The sequence below is a fragment of the Sceloporus occidentalis genome, unplaced genomic scaffold, assembly GCF_023333645.1.
Source record: "Sceloporus occidentalis isolate IW3139 unplaced genomic scaffold, rSceOcc1.0.p SCAF_1, whole genome shotgun sequence".
Lineage (NCBI taxonomy): Eukaryota > Metazoa > Chordata > Lepidosauria > Squamata > Phrynosomatidae > Sceloporus > Sceloporus occidentalis.
Window position 1 is genome coordinate 62,445,646 of NW_028316981.1, and position 26,022 is coordinate 62,471,667.

At 39.9% G+C, this 26,022-nt stretch overlaps 1 protein-coding gene across 3 annotated transcripts in view; it reads left to right on the plus strand.

The window, feature by feature from the left end:
- PHF2 (PHD finger protein 2) overlaps positions 1-25,060 on the plus strand; it is a 170,177-nt gene extending 145,117 nt beyond the window's left edge. For all 3 annotated transcript variants that reach the window (XM_089523013.1, XM_089523022.1, XM_089523017.1), the window contains exons 18-22: positions 10,438-10,715; positions 14,045-14,140; positions 16,745-16,854; positions 18,865-19,126; positions 20,885-25,060. In XM_089523013.1, the coding sequence (XP_089379139.1) occupies positions 10,438-10,715; positions 14,045-14,140; positions 16,745-16,854; positions 18,865-19,126; positions 20,885-20,973 (835 nt within the window). In that variant the 3' untranslated portion in view covers positions 20,974-25,060. The remainder of the gene's footprint in view (positions 1-10,437; positions 10,716-14,044; positions 14,141-16,744; positions 16,855-18,864; positions 19,127-20,884) is intronic.
- The last annotated feature ends 962 nt before the right edge of the window (positions 25,061-26,022 follow it).

Consider the following 26,022-nt stretch of genomic DNA (forward strand, 5'->3'; position numbering starts at 1 on the left):
AATACACATTGTATTTGTGGTGTTTGACTGACTGAGAGAACTACTTAGGCAGTTGTAAACTATTTTAAAAGATGCACTGGAACTTTATTTCTTAGGATATATCTACACTGTAGAAATAATGCAGTTTAACACCACTTTAACTACCATGGCTCCATCATACAGAATCCTGGAATCTGTAGTTTTGTGAGACACAAAAAGCTAAAGAACTTGTAAAACTTAAAATCCCAGATTCCATAGGATGAAACTACAGTACTTAAAGTGGTGTCAAACTGCATTATTTCTACAGTGTAGATGCACTCTTACTTAATTTCAAAGTGGGTTATTTCCATTTATTTGGTTTCTGTCCCACCTTTTCTCAGAATTGCCCCTGGGTGGCTAACAACTTACACAAAACATGATCAAAATAATATTAAATCAACAAGTTTATTGATTAGTCAGCTGACCATGTCACTAGAATACTAAATACAGTTACAAAATTACAACATATATACAAGATAAAAAATATCAAAATGTCCGCAAATATACAAAGATAACACTGAGTCACACTTAAAACTCAAATAGGGGTTAAAATGGGCACAGACTAACTAAAAGCAAATTTAATAAAATGAGATACAAAATAAAACAGTCTAAAATAAGACTAGCTAAAACAGAGTGAGAGTTAACAATAAAAGTGTTTAAATGAACTCATCGCCGTGACACGAAACCCCGTTTTGTACAATAAATTGATCTCTCAAGCGAGCAGCATTAACTACAATTTTTGCTACACATCACACTATACGTTTGTTCTCTCCAGAGAAAAGATAAGACAATTTAGCTGAAAGATCTCAGTAGGTCATTCTATCCAATCAAAATCATAGCTCCTAAATTATAAATGGAAATAACCATTAGCACACACAACAGAAGAACAGTTACCTGTGCACCAAAAACCTACATAGTTGTAACTTGCACCTGAATGACAGCATTTAGGTGGAAAGCTATCTTTATTGAAAGAGAGTTCCAGGGTGCTGTCACTGAAACGACTCACCATGTTTGGAAGCTACAAAGGCGACTTTCTTCAAAAGCATGATAATCAGAGCTCACTCGCTAAACTTAAACTCTGGGCTGGTCAGAACTGGTAAAGTACCTGAGCTATTAAGTGCTTTATATGCTAATATTAACATGTGCCCTACTAACAATAAAAAGGGCTTTTGGGGGTATGTCCATAGGAAAAGTAAGAAGAGGGAAATTGTAGGGCCACTACGCAGATATGCTAACGGGACAAAGAAAAGGCAGAACTACTCAACACTTTTTTTGCTTCAGTCTTCTCACCAAAGGAAAAGGGTACTCAAGCTGAGGAAAATGGAGCAGAGGACACAATAGGGGAAATGCAGCACAGAATAAGTAAAGAGGTAGTACAGGAATACTTGGTTAATGAATTTAAGTCTCCAGGATGATCACATTAATAGACTAGAAAGCTGGGCCAAAGCTAACAAAATGAAATTCAACATGGAGAAATGTAATGTACTGCACTTAGTGTGGATGCACAGATATAGGATGGGGGACACCTGGCTGAATGAAACTACGTGTGCAAGGGATCTAGGAGTCCAAGTAGACCACAAGTTGAACATGAGTCAACAGTGCGATGCGGCAGTTAAAAAGGCCAATGCAATTTTAGGCTGCATCAATAGGAGTATAGTGTCTAGATCAAGGTAAGTAATAGTGCCACTGTATTCTCTTTGGGTCAGGCCGCACCTGAAATACCGTATTCAATTCTGGGCACCACAATTCAGAAATGATGTTGACAACCTGGAGTGTGTCCAGAGGAGGGGGACTAAAATGGTGAAGGGTCTGGAAAGCATGCCCTATGAAGAGAGATTTAGGGTGATACAGACTACCAGGAAGCAGAATCCTGACGGTGATAGTAGGGTTTGGGAGTGTGCACCAACATTTGCTCAGTCCTGCCCACATGGGCTGCATGTCCATGACATGTGGGAGCCCGAGCGCCCAAACTGCTCTGGGCGGAAGAGCCATCATAGGGCTGGCACAAAAAAGGAGCCGCCTAGAGAGGCTCCTTTTAGATAGTGGGTCTGTGCTGCAGCATGTGGATGCTGCGGCACAGATGCGGGGCAAAGATGAGCGGCATGGAGCCATCCATCTGTACTGCCGCTTAGAGAGCTGGATATGTTTAGCCTGGAGAAGAGAAGGTTAAGGGGTGATATGATAGCCTTCTTTAAATATTTGAAGGGATGTCATATTGAGGATGGAGTAAGCTTGTTTTCTGCTGCTCCAGAGAATAGGACCTGGGACAATGAATGGAAGCTACAGGAAAAGAGATTCAACTTCAACATTAGAAGGAACTTCCTGACAGTAAGGACTGTTTGACAGTGGAACATACTCCCTCGGAGTGTGGTGGAGTCGCCCTCCTTGGAAATCTTTAAACAGAGGCTGGATGGCCATCTGTCGTATATGCTTTGATTGTGATTTCCTGCATGGCAGGGGGTTGAACTGGATGGCCCTTGTCTCTTCCAACGCTATGATTATATGATTCTGTTATTTTATTAACACCTTACACTGTGCCTAGAAACACAATGGACTGTTTTAAGAGAGGCTCTGTGGAGAGTGCCCTATAGTAGTCCAGTCAGAACATTATGAGAGCATGAACCGCTGTCTCCTTGGATTATGGAACATACATTCTTGACAAATCAGTTGTAGCAATCCATATGGCATTTTGAATCAAGGGGTGCTCCTCAAATTATGTGCCTGCTTCATTGGGGGTCCTATGCAACCCCTATCTGTAAATGGTTTGCTTTTTATCAGGAATTAATTTGCCAGGATTAAAAAAATTGCATGGCTCAGATAAAGGGATAAATATTCCAGAATGATTATAGTTGAGTATTATATCTAATAGTATTGGAAAACCATCATTTCACTTGAACTTACAATAAACCCCCATAAAATTAATTTAGAAGTAGTTCTTAACATCTGTTAGGTTCAATAAAATCTTCCTGGATGGGTTCCAGGTTTGAGAGAACTCTGAGCCATTTTATGTTATTTATTAAATAAAACTAATTTTTAGCCTGCTGTATTTCAAGAGCCCTTCCCCAAGTGGGATACAATTAAGAATAACTTTTCTAAACCTCTGTTTTGTATAGGGGGAAATGGTTGGTGAATGTTAAACAATTTTTATAAAGCCATTGATTTTCCAATAATTTTGCTTACATTTAATTGATTGATCACAACAAAAGCTTTGCCAATTATTGGAAATCTGTTGCTGTCCCATCACCAAAACTCTTGACATAACAAAAATGTATAAACTATGAATTGTAACTAGATGAAAAATGGAATATACATTGTTGTTGTTATTGTTGCTATTATTAACCCACCTTTTCCCCAGTTGGGGACTCAAATTAACTTAGATCAAATTAAAAAAAAAACATATAATTAAAAATTCACAAAATGCCAAAGTTAAAAAGACATTAAACAATCAGGAAAATTAAAAGTACAGTTGACCCTCAATATCCATGGGGGATCCGTTCTGGAACCACCACCCCCAGTAGATACCAAAATCCCCAGATGCTCAAGTCCGTGTTGTCCACAATGGTGCTGCTGCCACATGGCTGTGCTGCCATTGGTGAAAAGGAACTTTACCTAAATGGCAGGCAGAGGAAAGAAGGTTAACACCAACCCAGTGAGCAGGATTCTGGCACCAGCCTCAGGCTTCAACCTCCTCCACAGTTGCTACTTCCCCTGCTTCTTTCTCCTGCACCTCTTCCTCCTCCTCCTCCTCCTCCTCTTCTGCCTCTTCCTTCTCTTGATCTACCTCCTCCTCCTCCTCCTCTGCCATCACTTCTTTCTCCTCTGCCTCCTCCTCTGCCTCAGTGTGGGCTTGCCATCCATGGATGTGCTCAGGCAGAGGACACACAGAAGAGCACACAAGCAAGCCTCCTCCCCACTCACACAAACAGCCTTGATCCAACAGGCACAAGGTTACCAAAACACTATGGAACAATAGAATACTAACAAGCACACAAGCAAGTCTCCCAGTTCACACAAATAGCCTTACCCCTACACACACAACAGTTTTAACCCCAAAAAAGTCTCCCCAAAGACTCTCTAGGCCTGGAGAGATTTAACCGAACAGGCACAAAGTCACCTTAAGCTGTTTCTTCTACCACACCCCCACAAAACCCTTTTTTGGCCTTGCCTGTTAGTTGAGTTCCTGTTCAACTCTTCATAATATGAGTTCACATGCCACAAGGTGCATGCTGCTGGCCCTCAGAGCCAAAAGACTGAGGCAGCAGTTAGATAGAGCTAGTGTCTGCTAGGTCCAGCTCCAAGCAACTCAGTCCTCAGCAGAATCATTGACCCTTTAGGTCAGTGATTCCCAAACTTTGTATTCCAGGTGTTTGGGACTTCCAAACTATTGGCTAAGATGGCTGAGGCTTCTGGGAGATGAAGTCCAAAACACCTGGAGAACTAGGATTTGGGCATCACTGTCTTAGTTCAAGGAGTGCACAGTCCCAAAAACAAAAGTCCCCTCATAAGTCTTAAAAAAAGTCAAAGAGTCAAGATGACCTCCCCAAAACATCGCTCACTTTGTGTCCTCCCTTCTGAGAGGGAGGGAGGGAGCTGAATATGCTCACTTTCAGCAGGTGAAGACCATGTATTAAAAGGACAAAGTGGCAAAGTGTAGCTAACTAATCCTAGTTTTGTAGCACACAGCAGGCATAAAAGGAAATATCCCAGTTAAATTCAGATAGAAGCTGATGTTAGTAGATTTATTCCTTCTGGGTATTTTTGGAAAGATCAAGAAACATCTGAAGTTCTGGAGTGATTAAGAGTGTAGTATTTTCAATGAAATGTTCACTCACAGTTCAAAGATACATTTGGCCAGAGGAATAATTTTTATGATGCCAAGACATCAACACACACATTATTTAAGAAAACTCTCATCCATAATTTTTAAATTCACAGATAATCTTTACTTTCTTTCTTAAAAAAATATAAATCGATAACCACTAAAACTACAAAAGAGGATGCAATTTCCCCGACCTTAATAATTGTTTCCTGTTTCAAATTTCAATACAAGCAAATCCAGAATTATTAAGCTGCAAACGTTGCCTAATGAAAAACATATTGGGCACAACCCAATGTAAACATCTCCCATGCAACACAAAGAAAGAAAGAAAGAAAGAAAGAAAGAAAGAAACCCAGTTGATATTTAAAGGAAGTTATTCCATCACAGGGCAACTGAGTGTTAAACCAAAGGCAAAGTGACAGAATGCAGAATTAAAGGACACAGTGCATCAGCAGCTTTCTCTGTTCACACACTACTGAAATGAACGGGTTTGTTAAGGAGAGAACGCCAGTAGATTTTGCCCAAATGTTTTACCACTTTGAGAGCTTGTTGGACAATCAGTCAGTGGCTTGCCACCCCCCTACCCAGAGCCACTGGTTTTGATCATATCCCTCCATTTATTTGCTAAGGCTGTCTTGCTTCAGGCAGTTCCGTTTTAATTTGCCCATTTAGCAGGCTGCTTTTGATGGTCCATTTGCGCTGTATCGGGGGCTCAAGGTTTTAAGGAAGCTGTTGGAGAAAATAAGCAAGTGGTCTGAAATGATAACTGCTGAAACCAAGGCAGATCAAGCCTGGTATAAAATGGTGCATTAGACTAGTCCTTGAAAACCTCTTGAGATATTTTATGTTACTATAAATCTGAAAAGAGGCTACAAAGTTTTAGTATGTATTGTTGTTAAAATATTTAATATTACAGTTGGTCATGTATATCCATGGATTCTGCATCCACAAATTCAACCATCCATGTCTTGAAAATGTTTCAAAAAACAATAATTCCCAAAATCAAACCTTAATTTTACCATTTTTTCTAAAGAACACCATTTAATTTGCCACGTATTGAATGTGATAAGCATATGTGGATTTTGATATCCACAGGGGGTGTATGTGTTCCTAGAACCAAATTTAAGGAGATACCAAGGGCTCATTGTACTGTATAGTAAAAAGAGCCCAGAAAAGTTTAATTTTTGGATAAAGAATCCTTCAGACAGCATGGCTGTGTTGCCTGGGGATTCTGGGTCTTGTCATCCAAAAAAGTAATATTTTTAAGCATTGACCAGAAATAGAAAGTAGTACAGTAACAGAATAATGGAACACATTGAATATAACCCCAAACAACAGCCATCCTGTTTTTAATATGTGCCAGAACACGATGATGAGAACAGGCTAATGTTTTCACCAGCTCCCTCTTCTGAATTGGTTTTCCTGATTAGGGAAGGCAAGCCCCAACCACACTTTGTCCTGCTGGGAAAAAGCTACTCTGTGGCGGGTTACAGACCGCCATTTAGTACGTATTCTATACGTACTAGGGTTAGGAAGGGGCGGTGCTTCCGCACCCCCCTAACCCTAGTACGTATAGAATACGTACAAGATGGCGACGCCCTGTTCATACGGGCGCCGCCATCTTTACGTATCGGACGCTGTGCATCCGAACGTGTCGCGGCGCTAATGACATCGCGAATGTGCCCCTGGCGCCTCGCGACGTCATTAGGGCGCCGCAAGAAGAAGCTCCATTTTGGAACTTCTTTTTTGCTCCATAACGGAGCCGTGCGATTTGGCTGCGACGGCTCCCTTACGGAGCAAACGGCGGCGGCGGCGGCAGACCGCCTCAAAGTGGCGGTCTATAACCCGCCTGTTATTTCCATATTTCAACCCCTGTCCCAGAAAAAAACAAACCCCCAAGACTGGTCTTTTGCCTGGCATTTACTGGAGCAGATGGGGAAAGTAAGGTGGACAAGTGAGTCCCTAGCAGGACTGTCTTTTGCATGGTGCTATAACATGGGAAGAGGCTGAATGCCCAAGGTCCAATGTTGGGGGAGAGGGTGGGGAGCCAGACTGACCTAGAAGGTCCAGCTTTTCATCCCAGAGAACTGTCAGGGAAGCTTTCAATCAGCCTGTAGTTTGAAAGGACATATCTGATGACCATATATCCATGTTCTTTATAGGACTTTCCCTTTAGGCATTCCTTAGACCAGTAGCAGCTGGTGCCTTTCCTGTCCGTTTTGTGGTGAAGAAACTTCAGAAGTTAGTTTGAACTTTAAAGAAGTTGTTCAAGGTGCTAAACCAGAGGCTGCCACTGATTCCATTAATATAATAGTCTGGGGAAGGGGACGGGGAGGAGGAGGAAAACCTCAGAGAAAAAGTAGGTTTTCCCCCATTTCGCCCCAAATCCTTTTGTGGGGGAAGCATAACGGATTATGGAACATTTTATTTTGGAATGATAAATAAGATGTTTAAGACAAGAAGTTCATGCATTTATTGTCCCGGAATCATTCTTAAAAAATATAGGAACTATAGGAAAGACTGAAAAGACTTTATGTAAGACTATGTACAATATCAGATCATTACAATTCATGCTCTTGGTTTCCTTTTCTCATTAATTTTTGTGGGAATGAGTGACTTACATCTGCTTGACAGTAGACAGAACTACTCAACATAAAATACTTTCCTCTGTTTTACTAATGTTACTGATATTACATTTTATTGGGATTTCTTTTGGGACTGGGAGGTGGGATTGGCCTGTTACTGAAATTGGTAAAACCAAAGAGCTTAGTTTAGGTGCTTCTTACAGTTGTAGCTCCCCATTAATAAAACTTAATTCAATTTGTAATTATATTCTGAATAAACTGTATTTTTAATATATAAAACATGATAATTTTATGTCAAAGCAAGTTATATGTACTAACCTATATCCTAAAGTAACAGAGTGACTGCCAGTCTGTAAAGGGTGTTAATGCATTTTTCATTTTTTTTCTGGAAAGTGGGGGAAACAGTATTTCCCATGGCTTCAAAATTTCCAGATATTTCACACATTTAGCTAACTTTGAGCCCTTCTGAGTATCTTTTTTGAGCTATGATTCCCACACCTATAAACACTATTCCAGAAGAGATCTTTACCTGTACCCTTTGATTGCTACCATACTCATTGTCACCTTACTCATTCACTATTAAATTTCTTATTGAAACCTCTAACCTTTCTTGTCTGTCTTCCAGTTAGTTACCATCCAGCCTATAATTTATGAACCTTTTTTCAACTCCTCATATATCATTTATGTCTTTGTTGGACTTTGTGTTGTTGCTCTGTACACAACTATATATTTTTATTAATTTTCTGTTCTAGCATGTTCTTCTTAGAATTTGGAATTGCTCCCATATGCAGAGACAGGGCTCACCAGAGCTCTTTGGCATAGAATGCTAAAAGTCTCACAAAACTACTATTCACAGAATTCCATAGCATTGAGACACGGCAGTTAAAAGTAGCATGAAACTGGGTTATTTCTGCAGTGCAGACACAGCCTGTGACATCATATGAATTATTGGTTTGTTCTTGTATAGCCTAGTTGTTATAAAATGACTTCTATGCATGAGTCTGTTCCATCAGATAAATGAAAAGTACGAAAGAGGTAGTGGATATGCCTGTGTAGAAGAAAATAAAGGAAGTTAGGAATATGAGAAAATGGACATTAACTGTTCTGTAAACAGAAGCTCTTCCCTTTTGGGAAGCCTGCAGGATCCAGCAGTGGTCCTCACTCTGTAAACTGGATGCTTTTCAGGAGTAAAGAGCAACAGCAATTGTCACCAATTTCCTCCCTCTGAAACATCCAACAAAGCATCTCAAACTGTTTTGGAGAGTCCCTTAACCCTCCACAAGAGATTTTCAGGAGATGGGCAGGAGGGAAGTTAGCATAAGGCACCTCCACAGTTATCCATAGGACAGTCAAAGAATCTATTCTAATAGCTGGGATGAGATAAATCAGCACAGCACATAGAAGGAAAGGAACCTGTCCTAGTCCTTGGGGCTTCAAGTTTTAACGGTCTCTGATATAAGATGAGGGATGTTTTAAATCTTCTCCCACTTGACCTCTGTTACATGTCTATGTAACAGAGAGCACTCCCAGCTGTCCAATCAGAAGGCAGCTGAGGGCCAGCCAATAGCCTGTAGGCTGGAATTTTTGAAGATTCCGAACTGACAGTTGGGGAGTCAGTTGGAACCGGGACAGTTTAGAACAGGAGTTAGGGTTTAGTATCTTGGGGAGAGAGGACTGAGGTCCAGGAGTTACTGAGGGAATGTGCTAGTTAGGGGCTGGAATCCTGAGAGGGAGGGTTCCAGGGCTCGAGAAGGACGGTTAGGGATAGAGTCTGTGTAGAAAGGGCTCCCTACCGTTGCACTGCCAGACCTCTAGGAGAGGGAGGGACTGGAGTGTAATATCCTGCGGGATATGGTTAGCCTTGGTGGCTGAGTTAAGAGAACGAACTGTCTAAAGAGAGGCAGGAAAGTCTCTAGGTGATAGAGGGATATCTAGGGAAAAGTAAAGTGACAGTAGCCGAGTCAAATAATACAAGTGTAACTAAGTAACCTGTGCCTGAACTAGCAATTACATAATATCATTCAGTTCAAGAAAGAGATGTTCAACCATTTTGTTTAATAAAGTTTATATTTTGGTTTACATAAAAGCTTGTCAGTCATACATATCAGCTCCTATATTAAATAAGGTGAACCTACCAGAGGGAAGGGGGTTCATATTACATAAATGGGTGGCAGCGGTGGGATAACAGAAGTCCCAGGTGCTTGCCATAGAAAAAGAAGGCTTGTGGTTTGGACATCCGGTACATAAATGGTGGCAGTGTAATTAGGTGGCAGCGGTGGGATAAGTAAAGCCCAAGCGCCTGCCATCTTTAAGAGGGGGTCCGTTACAGTCTGTAATATCCAACCTGCCCTGCTCATGCTCTTATGTGAGCCTACTCTGTCTGGACTACGTAAAGACTGTGGTAACAATTTTGATTTTATTTTTATTTCTATCCAACCTGTCTCCTAGTAAATGATAGTACATATCATGCTGAAGTAGACATGTAAAATGAAGTTGCAAATTTTCTCATCCTCAATGAGAAGCAGTCTCTTCCCACATCAAGATACCCCCTGATCCCCCCCCCCCCCAAATGTCAATTGCTGTGAGATTTCACACTCTTATATAAAAGCAAAAACACCAGTGATTTTTATGGTGGGGTACTCAAAATGAAATATTTGCTCAAAAAAAGTGTATGTTGCATGAAATAACAGTATCTTATGTACAAAATGTTGTATTTTGCACAATAACCAATGTTGTTTACACACACACACACACAAATCCTTCACAACTTTTTGTGGAAAATCATGGGAAAATGCACAAACTCTTCCTAATTTCACCCAGCAGAAAAGTTTTTAAACTTCTGCCCTTGTGTGTGTGTGTGTGTGTGTGTGTGTGTGTGAAAGAATGAAATAAATGAAGATTTGTATCCCAATATTGGAGACAAGTCCCATATGTAATAAATGGTTTTGCATGTTTATTCTGTGCTTGCTGTATTTATTTTGAGCTGAAAATTCTTTTTTTGTTTTCTTCCTTTAGTCAGCCACCTGCATCTCCCAGCACACAGGAAGCCATCCAAGGAATGTTGTCTATGGCAAATCTCCAGTCTTCAGAATCCTGTCTACAGCCTTCATGGGGCACCAATCAGGCCAAGAATAACTCTGTGTCTGCCCCAAACTCCAAAAAAACTGGAAGTAGCAACAACAAAAATGCAGGCAAGAGGTTACTGAAGAAGAGTGCAAAAAACAACATTGCCATTGAAGATTATGATGAGGACCAGGATCATTTAGATGCCTGCTTTAAAGATTCTGATTATGGTATGGAAAACATCTCTCCTTTTCCTCTGTGTTTGGGACTGATCAAATATACTCATGTAATGAAATGAATGATGAGGGGTGGTCCTATGGTAAAGGAAGTGTCTTTTGGCAATGGATCATGAATTAAAGTCCTGAATATTTGCCGGTGGTCTGCAAATACAGAACCCATGCAATATGAGAGATGTTCCAGGGCACAACATTCACACATCTATTTTGATACTATTTCACTTTTCTATGTGACCTCACAGTGAAAGTCCTTTGTAAATTTTGCAGTTGAGCTATCATTACATGTTTACTGTGTTACGTGCATGAAAAGAATTGGGTTGCAAACACAGTATTTCTGATGTTGTATAGTGCCAGATGGAGGCTTCCTAGTCAGTGGCATGGTAACTCCACTCTAGGTTTTAGTCCAAACTGGTAAGGAGGAAGTCTCCAAGGAATCCAGAAGAGGTTCAGCAGATTGGTTAGCTCCACCAAAGGCATGGAACAGATGGGCCAAAAGAAGGAGCTTCCAGCCACTTTGGAAGCGTGGCATTCAAACAATGCACACCTCCAACATGGCCCTTTGGACTGGAGCAAAAAGAAGCCAGGATAATCCAGCTCCTGGCAGCATGGGTTGGAGATCAGCAGGTGTGGCCTACAGTGCGAGTGGGACGTGTGGCTGGTATGATCCCAACCCAGTTCTGGTTGGAGTGGACTTGGGCCGCTCCTTCCCACCCATCTGCTCCAGCCCAAAGTTTGCATTAAAGCAATGGGGATTCACTGTCATTGACAAGAGAATGGCTAATTACTGATGACAGTGTTTTATGGTTTAACACAGGGAATCTAGAGGATTCCAGCATTAGGGCAAAGTCGCAACTAGATCCCACACTAGCACTTAAACAACTAGTTCATCTCTTCCCAGATTTGCTTTCAGTCCCTGCTGTAAGTGGCACAGCTACAGAGCCTTGGAAAGTTGGAGCTACACTTCAGATAGAGTGAGTTCTACTGTGTAGCATCTTAAAGGCCATTTGTAACAGTCCTAGATTTTGGACAGAAAAACATGTTAAGGGATTGTGCACAGCTAGCAGGATTGGATGCCTTAGCCTTGCTTGCCAGGAATTGGGTGTCATTTCAGCGGGTGTTCTTTTTGGGATGGTTGGATAAACAAGGAGCCCTGGTAGTGCAGTGGTTAAATGCTTGCACTGCAGCCACTCACTCACAAACAAGGTTGTGAATTCAATACCAGCCAGGGGCTCACAATCGACCCAGCTTGGCATCCTTCTGTAGGTCACTAAAATGAGTACCCAGCTTTTTAGGGACAATTGTAATTCGCTTAGTATATTTGTAAGTGGTATAGAAATGTATTTGTTATTGCTATTGCTATTATTGATGGTGACCCTATACGTGAAAGGCCTCCAGGAGACCTGGACAGCAACAGCCAATTTATATTTTAAATAGGTTTCACCCCATCTCTACTGTTAAACATTAAACAATACCATTTTTTTGAAAACCAGAAGTGAATTTTTGTCAGTTCCATGGAGATTTGTGGTGGCAGTGGGTGGGTGGATGGCATTTGGGGCAATTCATGTGGCCCTCAGAGGGAAAGGATTGGCCTTCACCAGTCTCACCACTGTTGCCCAATGTTGTTTTTAAGTAAGTACATAGACATATTTAAAATATTAAAGGTGGGATTCATCAGATAATGTATAATATTAATATAGCTCCACTGCCTTCAGTAGGATTGAATTTAAAGTATGGTTACTGACAAGTCCATTAAAAATGCATATAATTTTTTTAAATAATATACATACAATGTCATTCCCTCCTCCCCCCATATGTTGTCTTTGGCCATGACCCTTTAAGAACATATAATTTATTTCTGCTGTCAGAATTTGACATGCTGAATATTAAAAATACACATTGAAGTCCTCTGAAGTTCAATGAAAACAAGACTCTGTTCCATTCTGGAAAACTTGTACATGTTTGACAAAACATAAGCATGACTTACAATTACAGTACCTGTAGGCCTATCACTCAAATTAAATGACTTTTAAAACTTTGTGAAAGTATAATGTATAGACACGATCTAAATATGACATTCTGAAAGAAGAGAGGGCTGTATTACATGGACCAGCATTCTCCCTAAGTATATATTTATGCTACCATTTAATAGGTTCCCTTTGTTGTAAGATGATTTGATTCACCGAGGCTCCATTTGTCGTACATCTGGTCAGCACATTTTCAGTCAGTGGCTAAACTGATGCAATTACTTTAAAATCATATATTGCCCTGGCAAAAAGAATTTAAAATTGAATCCACATTTTTGATAGATTGTTCCACTTTAACTGGGCTTAATCCAAGCAATCCTATTGGTATTTAGCCTGGGAACAAGGGATTCACTGAAAATGAAAGAGCTCAAGGGTGTGGCATATCACAGATGTCATTACTGGGGTACATAATCAATGCAGCATATTTCTGTCTCTGAGGTCTGCTCAGTAAAAGTGAGTTGCTGTATGGCTGCAGCCTTACACAATAATCTATCTGTGTGTAAATCTCCCCACATGCTTTGTGTCAATTTGAGCCAGTTTGGGAATTACAAATAGCATCCAGATACCTTCCCAAATACAGAAGATGAATAGAATTAAGAACATCCAAGATGTGGGTATTAGATCAGCAACAATTCATTCCCCCTAGCCTTTATGGTTATACAAAGGTTCCAGAAATGCAATTACAGCATGAGTTCAGAACCCAGGGAAATAAAAGCAGGCAGATTTTTTTTAAATGCACATTAAATCAGTATAAGCTTGCAACTACAAAATGTTCATATTTCTGCAGAGGAATGATGTGAGAGTTAAGGTCCTCCTTCATATACTTATACAAAGATGCTAACAAAGGATCCTTTCTCCTGTATTTAACTGATTGGGAGTGTCAAATTTATGTTACAACAGGGGTGGGCAAAATGTGGCCCTGGGGTTGCAAAGACATTTTTGTGGCTCTTGGCACTTCCAGAATCCCCAAACTGGCCATTTCCTGGCCAAAGAAGACGGGTGAATTGCTCCTCCTGGAAGCCTCCAGGTGCAACAATTTACCTTTTAAATAGGCTTCAAGCCCTCTCTCTGCTTTTTAACATTAAAAAAATGTCTTTAAGATGATGCTTTCTAGCCCTTTTGCCGTAGTTACCCACTCCTGTTTTAAACCACAATGTTAATCTGTTACTTGTTCTCAGGTATTTCATATTGTGCTCTTCTATAGGCTATTTCATATCTGTGACATATTATCATTTTTTTCATGTATGAAAGACACCATCACAGCCATAAATCTAATATGGTATTTGTTCTCTCATCTAGTTTATCCCTCCCTTGAATCAGACGAAGATAATCCAGTATTCAAGTCCCGATCAAAGAAGAGAAAAAGTTCGGATGATGCACCATATAGCCCAACAGGTAACATTTCTGCTATCTTAAATTCAGACATAGACAGCTACAGTAATCCATTATATCTTCCTTTAGATGCAGAGGTTCCACTTCTCCATGATTGCTGGTTCTATGATAGAAGGCACAAAGTACATCCCATCCACTTGTGTCAGTATGACACTGACAATATGTGACAACCCCAGAACTATTAGGGTTGCATAAGTTCAATTAAAATATATACACTTAAGTATATATTTGGGGCAGAAAATATCTGGGCATGACATAGCAGCATGACACCTCTTTATTCTGTTCAAACTACTAAATCACATCTGTTCTATAATGTTTGTCATTTCACAAATGTAGTGTACCTTGTTACCTGATTGGAAGCGTTGTCCCTTATCTGCTACTCCTACTTACTGGTTTATAATTCTAACTGCTATGTGCCTACTTTGAAGGCCAATGTGATGCAGTGGTTTGAGTGCTGGGCTAAGTCTCTAGGAGTCCAGGGTTTGAATCCCTGGTCAGCCATGGATGATTTTGAGCAAGTCTCACCCTCTCCCCTTATGAGGAAGGCAATGGCAACCCTCCTTCCTTTGATTATATTTTGCCCAGAAAATCCTGTAATAGTGTCTCAATAAGTCTACTCATAAATTAGTCGGATTGAATTTTATATGGCTTGCTTCCAAGCCATAGTATTAATGTTTCTGTTGACAAGAAAGATCATCTTCTTTCCATCTGCAGCTAAATACATCACAACTCAATACAATGTGCCTGCACCTTACACAGGCACACTATATGTGTCTTTCAGCTTATGCTGAAACCACGCTGTATAAAAAAACAATGGCCTGCACACCGCGCTGCATACATGTGCCCCATTGTTTTCAATGGGGCTCAAGCATACACGTTTTTTCGCTTACACATGTGTGTGTGTGTAGAACAAATCCCCCGCATAAGGGAAGGGCCCACTGTAATCACTTTTTATATTGATTGGTTCATTCTATTTGGACTTTATTTCTTTGAAACTTAGGAAGTGAGGGTGAATTTCAAAGAATCCCCAAACCAGTTGGATATAGTTGTCACTGTCAGGTATATAAGTATGCTTCCCTCTTGTGGCAGAAATGAGGCATGTTTGGCCCTCCAGATTCTACTGGAACTGTAACTCTGCTCTAGCAGACGAATGATGGGAATTGCTGTCTACACCTGGAAAGTCACACATTTCCATTCTGTCTTTTGTAGATTACTTCATCTAGCTAGATAAGGAGGCCATCTACACTACAGAATTACAGTGCCATTATTCCACTCCAGTGGTTCCATCCTATAGAATGCTGGTGTTTCTTTGCCTGAGAATTCTAAATGTTCCTCCCTAAATTGCAAATCCCGGGATTTCATAGGATGGAACTATGGCAGTTAAAGTGGGATAATGACATTATAATTCTATAGTGTGAATAGCCCCAAGGAATCCAGTCCCACACAATAGCAATAGCAATAACGTGTACATTATCAGTGCACTTAAGCACCCCAAGCAGTTTACAGTGTGTAAGCGAATTGCCCCCAACAAGCTGGGTACTCATTTTAATGATCTTGGAAGGATGCCAGGCTGAGTTGACCCTGAGCCACTGGCTGTTATTGAACTGATGTTGAACTCACAACCTTGTGGTTTGTGGGCCAGTGGCTGCAGTACAGATATTTAACTACTGCACCACCACAATAAAGAGAAGCTCACTAAAACACACTGATTTCAGCCTTACCATATATATTCATCTATATGTTGAAAGATTTAAGCCTGAAAATGGGCTCCAAAATCATAGGTAGTCAATATGGTAATACTTTTCCATGACCCTTGGGAAAGCTGTGGAGAAGGGAGGGAGAAGAGCAACCCATCAGCCTTCAACAAAGTTGTGGAGAAGGGAGGGAAATCAGAGGTCTCTGTCCCCCTTTGCAAGCCACCAGCCTTAGGGAAAGGAGGGAAATTGGAGGTCTCTGTCTCCCTTTTTGCAAGCCATCAGCCTTGGGGAAAGGAGGGAAATCAGAGGTCTCTGTCCCCTTTTTTGCAAGCCATTAGCCTTGGGAAATGTTGTGGGGAAGGGAACTGGAGGTTTCTGTCCACATTTTGCATGCCCAGACTGTGACCCTTGGGAGAGGGTCCAGAGAGTGAGAAGGAGGGAGCAAAGTGGTGTTTTCCAACTCTGTTTAGATCCTTAGTTACATGCCCCTGAGCTTGACCCTTGACTTATCCATGGGTCATATCAAAATCCATGATTTTGCCCCCAAAACCTACCCTCAGCTTATACATGAGGTCAGCTTATACACGAGTATATACAGACATGTTTGGATCTGGTGGATTGTGTCAATCAGTATACAGTGGCCCCTTGGTATCTGCTGGGTTTTGGTTCCAGGACACAACACACACACACCCATGGATACTAAACTCTGTGGATGGTCAAATCCCATTAAATATAGTGAAATGGTATTCCTCATATAAAATAGCTTTTGGGAATGTGTGTGTGTATGGATATTTTTAAGTCACGGATGGTTGAATCCTTGGATAAAGAATCTGTGGATGTAGTGTGTATGTATGCATCTAGCTATCTATACTCTTGATAACAGTGGTTTTCCTTTTCTTTCTGCATTTAGCAAGAGTTGGTCCATCAGTACCTCGGCAAGACAGACCTGTCCGAGAAGGTACAAGAGTTGCCTCAATTGAAACTGGACTGGCTGCTGCTGCTGCCAAGTTATCACAGCAAGTGAGCTGACCAAATACATTTTTGCTCCTCTAGAATTTTCTGATTTTCACAAACTCCGTTTTTCTTGTGCATGTTGAGGATATTGTTTTATCACAAGAGGGTCTACTTTTCTTATAAGGAATCCTGCAATCCCTGGCCTAAGTTGTGCCGGAATGGTTTTTTCTAAAGTACTCTTGGATTTCTAAGAACTCTAGTTGGTGTCAGAGACAAAGGCATCTTGTATTTCAGTGGAACTAAGATTTTACTTGCAAGAAAACTTATGAAGCCAGAGTTCCTGTTATCTTCTTGCAGTCACTTACTTAGAACAGCAGGCAACATTCAGGGATAGCCAAAGTTATTTTGTTGCTTGAGGTGAAAGGACAAGATGGCACCCCTCCCTGTTCCACGCACAGAATCCAGCCATGCTGGCAATTTATTCTTACATCAACATTAGTGATGGGAGTTTACCTTCAAAATGCCAGAGGCAGGATATTTTCTGTGGCAGTTATCCCTGCTACCTTCACTCCTGCTGTGGAGAACATGTTGCTTTGCCTAATGGTTGGGCAGCTTGAGAACACTGAATGAGAGATTTTCAATTACGTACTGAGCAAGTAACTCTATCAGAAAGGAGCTCTAAATCTCAGAGGGCCATTGTAGATTGAGCTTTAGGTTGAGAAGTGTGGAGCTGAAGACAGACTACAAACATAAAGTTGAAAGCTTCAGAGAAAATGAGGCCTTATTTTCAGAAAGAGTGTTTCTTGGACTTCAGTGATGGCACAATTTGGCCCAAGAAATTTACAGATGGGGCATACAGTAAGGCAGAGATAGAAACATCAGTGAAAAAGTACCCAGTCTGTTACTTTCCCCCAGAAAACCTTTGAAAATGTATGTTATATTTACATTGAAAAATGTGTGTTTATTAAACTGATGTTAATTCTGACTGGAGCTTTACATTTGTCTTACTTTACTGTGTCCAGTTCTGGGCACCACAATTCAAAAAGGATGTTGAGAAACTGGAGCGTGTCCAAAGGAGGGCAACTAAAATGGTGAAGGGTCTGGAAAGCATGTCCTATGAGGAATGACTTAAGGAGCTGGGGATGTTTAGCCTGGTGAAGAAAAAGTTAAGAGGTGATATGATAGCCCTGTTTAAATATTTGAAGGAATGTCCTATTGAGGAGGGAACAAGCTTGTTTTCTGCTGCTCCAGAGAACAGGACCAGGAGCAATGGATGCAAGCTACAGGAAAAGAGATTCCACCTCAACATTAGGAGGAACTTCCTGACAGTAAGGGCTGTTTGACAGTGGAACACACTCCCTCGGAGTGTAATGTAGTCTTCCTCCTTGGAAATCTTTAAACAGAGGCTGGATGGCCATCTGTCAGGGATGCTTTGATTTGGATTTCCTGCATGGCAGGGGTTGGACTGGATGGCCCTTGCAGTCTCTTCCAACTCTAGGATTCTATTCTACTTTCATTTAAAAACCCTAATAGAATGGAAGGTGAAAAACCCATGGTTTTACTCCTTCTGCCTCTGTCCTTGTTTTCAGCTTGAGAGGGAAGGAAATAAATAGCTGCATGAAATTTGGGAAAAACACTTTTTTCTCTGTCCTGCTTGAAAGGGAATGAGTGAGATTAAGAAGAAATACACATGCACAAGTGAGTCACAGAAAACAGAAATTTTTATCTGTAAAAATAAAGCTCCCACCTGCTTCATAAAATTAACTGTCAATGACTAACCAGAACCCTGTCTATGTTTTATGGCTTACACAAGTTAAAACAGATAAAGCTAAAGGTACATCCCAGACAAAAGTTAAATATAAGTAAGCAGTTAGCAGAATGAAAAGTAATTAAAAGAATGCCCATGAAAAAGAACCACCAATATAAACAGTGTAATTATCTTCTTTCTCACATTTCTTTGCTATGTCTCATCTTGGGGGTGAATAAATGAATGGGAGCATCTGTTCCTTGTGGTGTGTATGGAATATCCTAATGGCTATTCTTCAAAGCTAATATTAGATCTTTTCTTATTGAAAGGAGGAACAAAAGGGCAAGAAGAAAAAGAATGCCAAAAAGAAATTATCACCCAACAATGCAAATAAGCTCCCTCAGGAAGGCAGCTCTCCTGAGCCCAAGTTGGATTCCCACAGCAGTGGTTTACCAGACCACGAGTATACAGCTGGAGCAAGCACATTTGGGGTCGCCCAAGTAAACAGAGGGTCTCAGCCCATGGCTCCGGGAGTTTTCCTTACACAGCGGAGGCCCTCATCATCATCACAGAACAATGCAGCTGCCAAAGGTAATTTTGATTAGTGATGTACAAATCAAACATAATCCACAAAAGTAAGTCAGGTGCTCTCAGCTCATTCACAGAGTGTCCTTCCAGAATTTTTCCATGATAGTGGAATTTGAAAAATAATATAATATCAATTTTTCAACACAGCATGCTAATACTGTCACATATATGCATTTGTATTTGCAAAAATGTGCTTGTTGTTTTCTTATTTTTGTATTTTCTTATCCCTTCTCTTTTCCCTGCATCTCTTTCCTCATTGTCTATCACTTTTGGAAGTAACACAATGTTTTCTATATGCGCGTATGTACAAATTTTTGTAAATTTTGAGGGTAATGGATCTTTCCCATCCAGCCGCACATTCCACTGTGACAAGGCATACTGTCATTGTTTGCCACTCCTTTAGAACAGGGAGAATCTGGTAACTAACTGGTGCCAACAAATCCAGTGAATTTCACCCACATAGCTTTGATCTAATTAGAATAGCATGATCAAAGATTTCTTTGGTTAATTGCACCACTCCTTTGGGAGAGTAGAATTATATGCAATCCAATCTGAAGGAGTTTTCTCCCTTTTAGTGTTTGTAACTTCTTTCCAATTATTTTGCTAACTGCCCGATTAAAACTGGAAACAACTTGGAAGTGGAAAATAAAAGCCTAAAGCATCTCTTTCAGTACAAAGGTGACTTTCTCTCCATCTACACTGCAGAATTAATGCATTTTGACATTGTTTTAATTGCCATGGCTCAATGCTATGGAATTCTGGGATTTGTAGTTTTGTTAGATCTTTAGCCTTCTCTGTCAGAGACCTCTGGTGCCACAACAAGCTAGAAATCCCAGGATTCCATAGGATGGAGCTATGGCAATTAGTAGTATCAAACTGCATTAATTCTGCAGTGTGAGCAGCCTACAGGTGGATCTACATTGTATAAATAATGCAGCTTAGCACCACTTTAACTGCCATGGCTCCATCCTACAGAATCCTGGGATTTGTAGTCTTGTGAGGCACCAACGGTCTAGCAGAGAAGGCTAAAATCCTTGTAGAAGTACAAATCCCAGAATTGCATAGGATGGAGCTATAGCACTTAGATTGGTGATGACCATTTGTAAGGTCTCTATAAGTCATGACAGCAAATAACAGTGACACCAGTTAAGCACTAAGACTTCGAGTTTATTAGAGAGCTAGAGCTGTGGAATGACTAAGATTTCACAGTTATGACTTGGGAAGAAACTCTTTTCCAGTGTCGTCTCACCTATGAATTCATGGTTAGCTGTTGGCAAACCACAACTTTTATCCACATCTATATATAGAAGGGGACAATCTGATAAGTACACTAGATCCTCTGGAACCGTGGGCTCTGGATTCGTGAGTTCGATCATGATACCCTATATTATTAAATGGTGGTGATATGACCATGCATGCTTCAGCATGTCCACTTTCATGCTGCTGCCATTTAATAATATGGGGTGTAATCTGAGTTTTTTCCTGTCTGTGTGGCGGGTCACAGAACTGAACCTCAATGGAAATGAAGAGTCCATGGTTTATTGGTTAAAGTACACCTTTCAACTACATTTTATTTATTTATTTATGTTCTGTGCACTGTCAGTAGAACATGGAAAATGATTTATTTGTCCCTAGAAAGTGGTAATGCTGTGGATCTCTTCCAAAAAGATTTGCTTCATCTTTTTAAGATTATTTTTAGTCTTTTATCTTCATAAATGTTTTGTGTGACTTGATGCAACCCTTTCTTTTTCCTGCCTCCAGGGAAACGTACAAAAAAAGGCATGGCCACTGCTAAGCAAAGGCTTGGGAAGATTTTGAAAATTCATCGGAATGGAAAACTTCTTCTTTAGAACTCAGCCACAGTTGAGACTGTATCCAAGTTCAGAATGCCCTGAGCTGACACTAACTCTTCAACTCTTGAAGGACTGCAGTAGTATTGTGTGACATCTTCGGGACAATACCAGTTAACTTTTTGCCACCACTTTAATAAATTCTTTTTAACTTTCAGCAGTTAAACATGTACAGAATACTGCTATAAATATTTTTTAATATAGATGTCCTTTCTCAAATTGCTGAGAGTGACTAATTCGCAAAAAGTTAATACTCTGAGATGCTGAGGATCATTCCAGTTTTAGGAAAGTATCCCTTTAACTTGTTTATAAGTGAAGAAAAATCAGTTGTTTTTAAAAGTATGCACATTAATTTTCAGTTAATGCTACATTTATCAAAGCTGTACCAATTTTAAAGAGGTATCTGGTTAAGTGGCAGGAGATGAGTTTTTTAAAAAAATTGCTCAAACTGATTTGTAGAGAGAAGAGATTTCTGCCATTATTGTGTGATAATACCTTCAAGAAGTAATTTGAGTAATGCAATATTTAGTTTTCTTTACCCAGATCATGGTAAATATGTTTTGCTCAAAGAGATATTGAAATTGCACTTCAGCACCACTAAAAAGTTTCCCTGTAACCAGACACCAGACAACTGTGGGTGAATTTATTTATTTTTATGTGCAATCCAAGGTGAAATCTGAACATTATGGATCACAAATCAGATCCAGTTGGGTTATGATTTGGGCAAGGACTCCTAAAGGTCTCGTGCAGCTTGCTGAAAATCAATGGGAATTTTTCCGTTACCTTCGGTTGGTGCTTGACTACAAACACATTCATAAATAGATTTCCAACTTTCCAACTTTTTCTTATCTGTAAGGTTTTGCAGTGTTTTAAACCACCAATTTGTGTGCTGTCCATGCTCATTGTCTCTGCTTTCATCGCTGCAAATCAATATGTAATAGAAGTAGCCTTGTCTGAATTTACCAAAAAAATACCCTTAAACTAAAATCTCATAAACAGATGCACATAACCAGGGAAAAGTTACTGGCACTTCAGAAGTAAAGTCTGGAAACAGTGGCTGCATTTGGAGGCACTTTTTAAAAAATATTATCAGCTGCTCTAACTGAGCTTATTTACATGATCATGGAAACAGAGGGCTATTTTCCCCTCCTAGATGTTGATAGTTCAGGGATCCTGTTTTGGAATGATGCCCATTGTTCACCAGAGATTATGTGTCCTTGTTATTTTGAGACCAATTTGTATATTTGTGCCAAGATGTTTGGGTTTCCTTGCTTACAATGTTTGAAATTATGGGAGATACTAATTGTGGATAAGAAGCCAGTGGCTCAGTTTCTTACAAAGACAGGGATGCTGTGCCTGTTAATCCCACTATTTGAAGTCCCACACACAATGGAAGCTGGTACTTTCCATGTTAAATTAGGTAGTGAATCTACTCTAGGTTATAGTCTGAACTTTGAGAGAGCTATCAAAGGTGTGAACCTTATCCCCAAAATACAGTCAGCACTTTGGATAGCTCCTTTAAAATTCAAGCTAAAACCCAGAGCAGAAACCACCAGCTGCTACTGCTAACATTTCAGTCTCCCCATTTAAATGATTTTCAGCCTACTGGTGTGGGATCTAGCTGGATGGAAAGGGTAAGCATGTCACAAAAGTAATGTGATATGTAATGCTTACAATACTATGCATGTTTACTTAGAAGTAAGTTCCACAAAGTTCAGCAGAGTTTAATCCCAAGTAAGAAAATGTAAAATTGCCATGTTAGTTGGTTATATTCTTACTTTTTGGAAACTTGCCACCTTAGTTTGCCATTATCTTACAATGACCTTTGAATTGTGTCTAACCAAACAGAGGTTCATGACTGCACTATTGTTGATGCAATCATTTATTCTGAAAAAGGCACTAGTTAACCTGGATTTCCTTTTCCCAGAACTTGCAATGCTATTTTAAAGCAAGCAATTAGAAGTGTAATTGGTTATGAAACAATGTTAGAAACCTCTATTTTAATGCCTATTGTGTTTTTAGTTTTTGAAAATGTAAGAAAATGATTGAAAATTTGGGGGAAAGGGATCTTAGAATGCCCATGTTGTTGTTGTGTGCCTTCAAGTTGTTTCTGACTTATGGCAACCCTAAGGTGAATTTACCATGGCTTTTTCTAGGGCTGAAAGTATATGGTTCGCCCAAGGTCACCAGTAAGTTTCCATGGCTGAACAGGAGATCGAACCCTGATCTCCAGAGTTGTAGTCCAACATTCAGACCAATATATCATGCTGGATCTAGAACAGAATTAACAGAATTGGAAACAATTTTTAAAACACTGCACCAAAACAAATTATAATACAATAATATAATTTATTATCATTTTTTAAAGAGAAGGAGCATTGTTAAGCCCTCATTAGTCTCCCCCCCAATAACGGTCTAAATTTAATTGCTAGTCCCAAGTAGATAAGATCCACTGAATCCATTGCTACATGGTAAGTCAACCCTTATGTAAGTTCTCTTGAATCAAATGCCCTACTTTACTTGATTTAGGCCAATATGTTACAGGTAAAATGTGCAGGCTACTTGTAGCCAGTTACTTCCAGCCTCCTCTTTCCCTTCTTTTTCCATTCAGCCTTGATCATGTAAACAAGCCAAAAACACAAATGAGCAAAGAAGCTGTCTTTAGATGACTGAGAATACAAGCAAGCACTTATCATCTGCTCCATTACCAAACCCACATTCCTCAGTCCTTCTTTTGGGAGGAAGAAGTGCAGGTGGCTAAGTGCTATAAAAGTGTGAGATGAGCACAAGCTCTTTAAAAATAACTTTAAAAAGCCCATAAACCCATTCAAATTTGAACAATAATGGATCACCGTTTAGGCAAGCCTTGATACCAAGGCATATTATGAGCTAGAAAGACTGTGTGGCCCTGTCAGTGATATAGCTAAGGCTTCTGACATCCATATCAAAGCACTTCCTATCAGATTCATTCATCTGAAGAGCAAGGCTGCTGTGTGCACCCAGGTGTCTGATAAGATGAGAGCCAAGCTTATTGACAGTTTAACTGGATACTTGTTGTCTCTTAACTCTCTTGGTGTTTGGTGTAGAGTGCATTATTTTACATTAAACTTGCTTGTCTGCATATAAACACTTAAGGAGTTAAAGTTGTTTCTCAGGCAATCCCAGGTTTTCATTTATAGATATGTTTCCTAAAGCATATTTTTTCATAGAATGTAGCCTGTAAATAGCTTTTTAAAAAATACCTTCTTTTTATAAGAGCAAATTATCTCTAGGCATTTCTTTCTATAGAATAATTCATTAACCTTTATACAGATTTTTTGCTGAGTATTATGAACAGTTGTATTTTAGGTTCTTGACTCTAAGAGAGGAATTTTGGGTTTTGTTTTTATTGTGTTATGTTTCCCTTTTTTTAATTTTGGCATTGCCTGAAAAACAATTAAAACTTTGTGCAGCCTTATACAGAATGAATTATTAGTACAAAAATGATCTATTTAAGACACATTATGAAGAGGAATCTTCAACTTTATAATACCAGCTCCTTGTTTCAATTCTTGTATTATGAGGGGATACAATTATTTTATTAGCACCTTGTGAAGTGTTTCTGTGTTTTGTGATGATGTAATTTATTAATGTTTGTAGCTTTTTATATTTGTACATTTCTTATGAGCTTTGTTTATATACACATTACCTGGATGTGATGTCCATGAGGAAAAAAAAAACAGCTACAGAAGACAACTGAGGCCTTATTAACTAACCTTTCTACAGTTATGATGGGGAGGCTGGGTCAGAACTCTAGGAGACAAAAAATGTTAGTTGAATAGGGCCCCAGGGTTATGGCGAGCAGGTTTTTTTAAGCTTCCCTAGTATCTTGTTCTTGTCAAGCATTTCTATAATATAACGCAGACATCATGCTGGTTTTTTATTATTATTATTATTATTGTTATTATTATTTTCGCAACATGTACATTTCTAACAAAGTTTATTGTGGCTATCTATTACAGTGTTTTATTTACTGATTCATATCAAATGCTCTTGTATCAAGTCCATGAAATCTAAGTAAACTTAGATGAAAATTTTAAAAGTAAAATATTTCAGGTTTTGTATAGAGCTGCTGTCAGTTTGTTTATTTTCAAGGTGAGCTGAATTGTGTGCCTACACACCATCAAATACATGCTGTGCTATGCTACAACTGTTGCTTGTTCTTTGCCGAAGGCTGCTACCGCAGAAGCAGCACTTTCAGTCCGGTCCGTCGGAAGTTATTTGAACGGGAGCAGATAAGTGGAAAGGCAATGCATAAGTACACCCTGTTCATACATCTGGCTGAAGGAGAAGGCCAAGTAGCCCTCACCCACTGTGTTATATATACTTCTGTCAGAAACCAGACATTTTTGCTACAAGTGAATGGGCTCTCCTGGGTCCTCAGTGGCATTGCCGGTTGTGAAGTCTTTTTTTAAAAAAGTGAAACATTTATGACAGAGTTAGGCAAGTGGGGCTGGGGAGCATTGTTGACTGCCCCTGGATCTTTGCACGTTACCATGCACAGACTGACCTCCTGCAGCTTCCAAAAATAATCCCCAAAATGGCAAATTGTACCTTTTACAAACCTGTGAGGGCATAATTTGCCCTCTAAATGTAATTCCCCTTGATCATTTTTAAAGGCCCGTATTGCTCCTTCAAAAGCCCCCTTGGGTGAAATTACACTCTGAAGAGAAATTGTGCCACCCTGAGGTTTCTGTGGCGCAAAATGAAATATTGGGGTCTGAATTGTGTGGTTAATGGGAAATGTAGGACCATCAGGGCCACCCTGAGGGGGAAGCCCATGAGGGAAGAGAACAGAAGGATATGGTGTCTAGAACTAGATCATTTATTTTGTCAACACCTTCTGTCTAAAAAATATTGGGCAGAGCTCAAAGCAGATGAGCCCTATGTGCTGCAAATTCATATGAGGGTAAGATACAAGGAACATGGTGGGACATCTATGTAAATAAGCAGAGGATTAAGTTATGCATTCATAACTTGTGTCTGAATATTTTCTCAGTGTTTTGAAAG